General features: G+C 32.6%; 1 protein-coding gene across 1 annotated transcript in view; it reads left to right on the top strand.

Moving 5' to 3' along the window:
- LOC107679932 (neuronal membrane glycoprotein M6-b-like) overlaps nt 1–3,628 on the top strand; it is a 21,265-nt gene that overhangs the window by 10,243 nt on the left and 7,394 nt on the right. The window contains exon 2 of the mRNA XM_016475658.1: nt 2,870–3,056. Coding sequence (XP_016331144.1) covers nt 2,870–3,056 — 187 coding nt within the window. The remainder of the gene's footprint in view (nt 1–2,869; nt 3,057–3,628) is intronic.

The raw sequence follows: 3,628 nt of genomic DNA, 5'->3' as shown, positions 1-3,628 counted from the left end.
CACACAAAAATGAAAATTCTGGCATTTTTCATTTTCATGTTTTCACAAAACCAATCTTTTTTTTTTTTTTTTCATTTGTATTATTTTATGTTTTATTTTATTTTATTATTGTTTTTTTTTTTTTTTTTCATTTTACTTTACTTTATTTTATTTTGTGACTTTTCATGACAATTCATCACAGTTCTCCCTCCAGGATCAAAATAAAATCTTATATGCTTAAAATACTTAAAATAATGCATCTTTCTAATTACTGTAACATGACATTTATTTTAAATATTTTAAATGATTAACATTGATATTTTTGTCATTGCAGTATTTGTTTGTACTGCTTTTATTTTTACAATAATACATCCTAATGAAAATGTTGAGAATAATGAGAATTATAAACACATTATAATAATGACAATATCAGGAATATAATGTCACAATGCCAAAAATCTTCCTTTAAAAATAAATAAATAAATAAAAATAAATATTTTAAATAATTGTTTAAAATATTTATTTAAAATACATTTTTGGGATGTTTTGAAAACTGCTATATGGCTGTCATGATACTGTAAAATGTAAAATGTAGTTAAATTAGCATTGACACTACTTTAATTTAGTTACTACCAAACACTGCTGTACATGCATCTAATCCTTCAGTTGTTAAACTCTTTAAATATCCCGCTGATTAGTTTCATGGGTCATTATTTTTCTCCCTTGTCTTGTTTAAATTAGGCTTTTTTTTACCTCATGTGAGTCACTTCATCAGGCCGTTATCAGTCCTCATCGATTATCATTCTGGACCGTCCAGAACTGACCACACTATTAGTATGTCCTAATTAAGGTGATGAGCGACTAACAGAAGGCTAACATACACTCACGTTCCCATATCCGGCTCCATCAGGTATTAATGGCTGTTTTCCAGCAGGATACCTGCAGAGTTGATTTTATGGTCTTCGTTCTTGTGTGCATGCATTCTCTGTTTTGTAAAACCAACCGATAGCCAAAGTTTGCACGTGTTTTTTATTGGTTTGTTTGTTTGTTTTTGTTTGTGAAAATCTGGACTGATTGAAAAGCCAATCACACACACACACACACACGCGCACACACACACAATCGCACACACTCACACTCACTCATACACTCACACTCACGCACACACACACACACACACACACACACACTCACACACACACACACACACACACACACACTCACACACACACACACACACACACACACACTCACACACACACACACACACACACACACACTCACACACACACACACACACACACACACACTCACACACACACACACACACACACACACACTCACACACACACACACACACACACACACACTCACACACACACACACACACACACACACACTCACACACACACACACACACACACACACACTCACACACACACACACACACACACACACACTCACACACACACACACACACACACACACACTCACACACACACACACACACACACACACACTCACACACACACACACACACACACACACACTCACACACACACACACACACACACACACACTCACACACACACACACACACACACACACACACACACACTCACACTCTGTGCTTTACACTGTTTTTAATTAGGAGCTTCACAGTTCGATGGCACATTTATTAACGGAATAATTCACCCAAAAGCAGAAAAACCTGTCATTTTTTTGTTTTTACTGACTCTCATGTTATTATGCTGTCATTTTTTCCTTATTTTTCTGTGGAAAACTTAAGATTTTTGAAACAACAAGAACAAACAGCATCATCAAAGTACCATAACAGTAGTCCGTCTTTTGAAGTGATATGAGACTTTATGTGAGGACAACATGTCATTTATTAATATAAATATGATCACGAATGATATTTCAGAGTTTCGTTGCTGGGTAAGATTAATCGCTTATGACTTAATTTGCTTCCCCACACAAAGCATGAAAAACATACAGGTTTGGAAAAACATAAGCATCAGTAAATGACAGTTTTCATTTTTGGATGAATTATTCATTTAATTCTATAGTATATGTTAGGGCTGCTCTTCTCTAGAAATATAAATATAAAGTCATAATTGCGAGAAATAAACTTGCATTTGTGATAAAAAAGTCAGAATTGTGAGATTAAAAAGTTTTTGCTATTTTTATTCCGTGGTGGAAACAGGCTTCCATAGATTTTGTTGGGCAGTGGATCTGCATTATATATTAATAATCAATTTTTTTTAAATTCAATATGACTATAGAATAATAATTATTATCATAATTTTATTGCGATTGTTGATAATATTCAGATTATTTTAATATTAGGAAATAAAAAATAAAATAATAAATAAATGCTAATATTAATGTAAAATTAAAAATAGATAAATAATAATAAATAATAATTGTAATTTTGTGATTAAAATAAAAATAAGCCATTATTTAAAATATTTGTAATTATTTTTTTTTTGCAATAATACTTTACAGAAAAATAGATAATTTTGTTTATTTCTTTTTTTGTAAAATTACAATATTAATAAATAATGCCTTAATTTCTTCAATTTTAAATGGTAAACATCAATATTTTTGCTAAGTTGCAGCAAATTAAAATATGTGCTGCAGGTTTTAGATTCACAGTAAATAATCGTAAACACTATCATGAACTATACATCAACCAGTGAAGCATATATTTATTTCAGGAAATCCCAGCCTGCATGATTTGACAGTCGCACTAAGCCATATTGCGATGCAGATTTTATTTCGATATATTGCGCAGCCCTAGTATACACAGTGTTTGAAAGCATGTGCATCCAGGAGTGTGGAGCTCTTCACACTGTAACGAGTGTTAACAGAGTCTGTGTGTGTGCAGGTTGCTTCGAGTGCTGTATTAAATGTCTGGGCGGCGTGCCGTACGCGTCTCTGGTGGCCACCATCCTGTGCTTCTGCGGCGTGGCGCTCTTCTGCGGCTGCGGACACGTCGCTCTGACAGGAACCCTCACCATCCTGGAGAACCACTTCTCTAGGATCACCACAGACCACGCCACGCTGAGCGACATGTGAGTGAGGAAGAACCTGTGAAAATACTGTAAAAAATTTCACATATTATAATGTAAAACAGCTGTTTTCTATGTGAATATGTGTGTCACATGATGACACTGAAGACTGGAGTAATGATGCTGAAAATTCAGCTTTGATCACAGAAATAAATTATATTTTAACACATATTCACATAGAAAACAGCTGTTTTAAATTATAATAATATTTCACAATTTTTACTGTAGTTTTGATTAAATAAATGCAGCCCTGCTGAGCAGAAGAGACTTCTTTCAATAACATTAGAAAATCTTAATTACTCCAGACTTTTGAGTGGTAGTGCATATATTTTAAATATTATTTTTATAAATATACAATGGTGTTTCTTACATGTCTGGCATTAAATGTTCATTTTCCTTTGTAGAGTTATGACATAAGACATTCATATCAATAAAAACCTAAGCAATAAAAGAACGACTATAATGTTACTAACATGATGTAGAAATACTTCAATAATTTAAATTATTTTAATGCATTACAATAATGAGAATGTGTTTTTTTGCTATATATATATATATTTTTTTTTTTTTTTTTT

The sequence above is a fragment of the Sinocyclocheilus anshuiensis genome, unplaced genomic scaffold, assembly GCF_001515605.1.
Source record: "Sinocyclocheilus anshuiensis isolate Anshui unplaced genomic scaffold, SAMN03320099.WGS_v1.1 scaffold244, whole genome shotgun sequence".
Lineage (NCBI taxonomy): Eukaryota > Metazoa > Chordata > Actinopteri > Cypriniformes > Cyprinidae > Sinocyclocheilus > Sinocyclocheilus anshuiensis.
The sequence above is the reverse complement of the archived record's forward strand: the minus strand, read 5'-3'. Positions and strand labels throughout refer to the sequence as shown.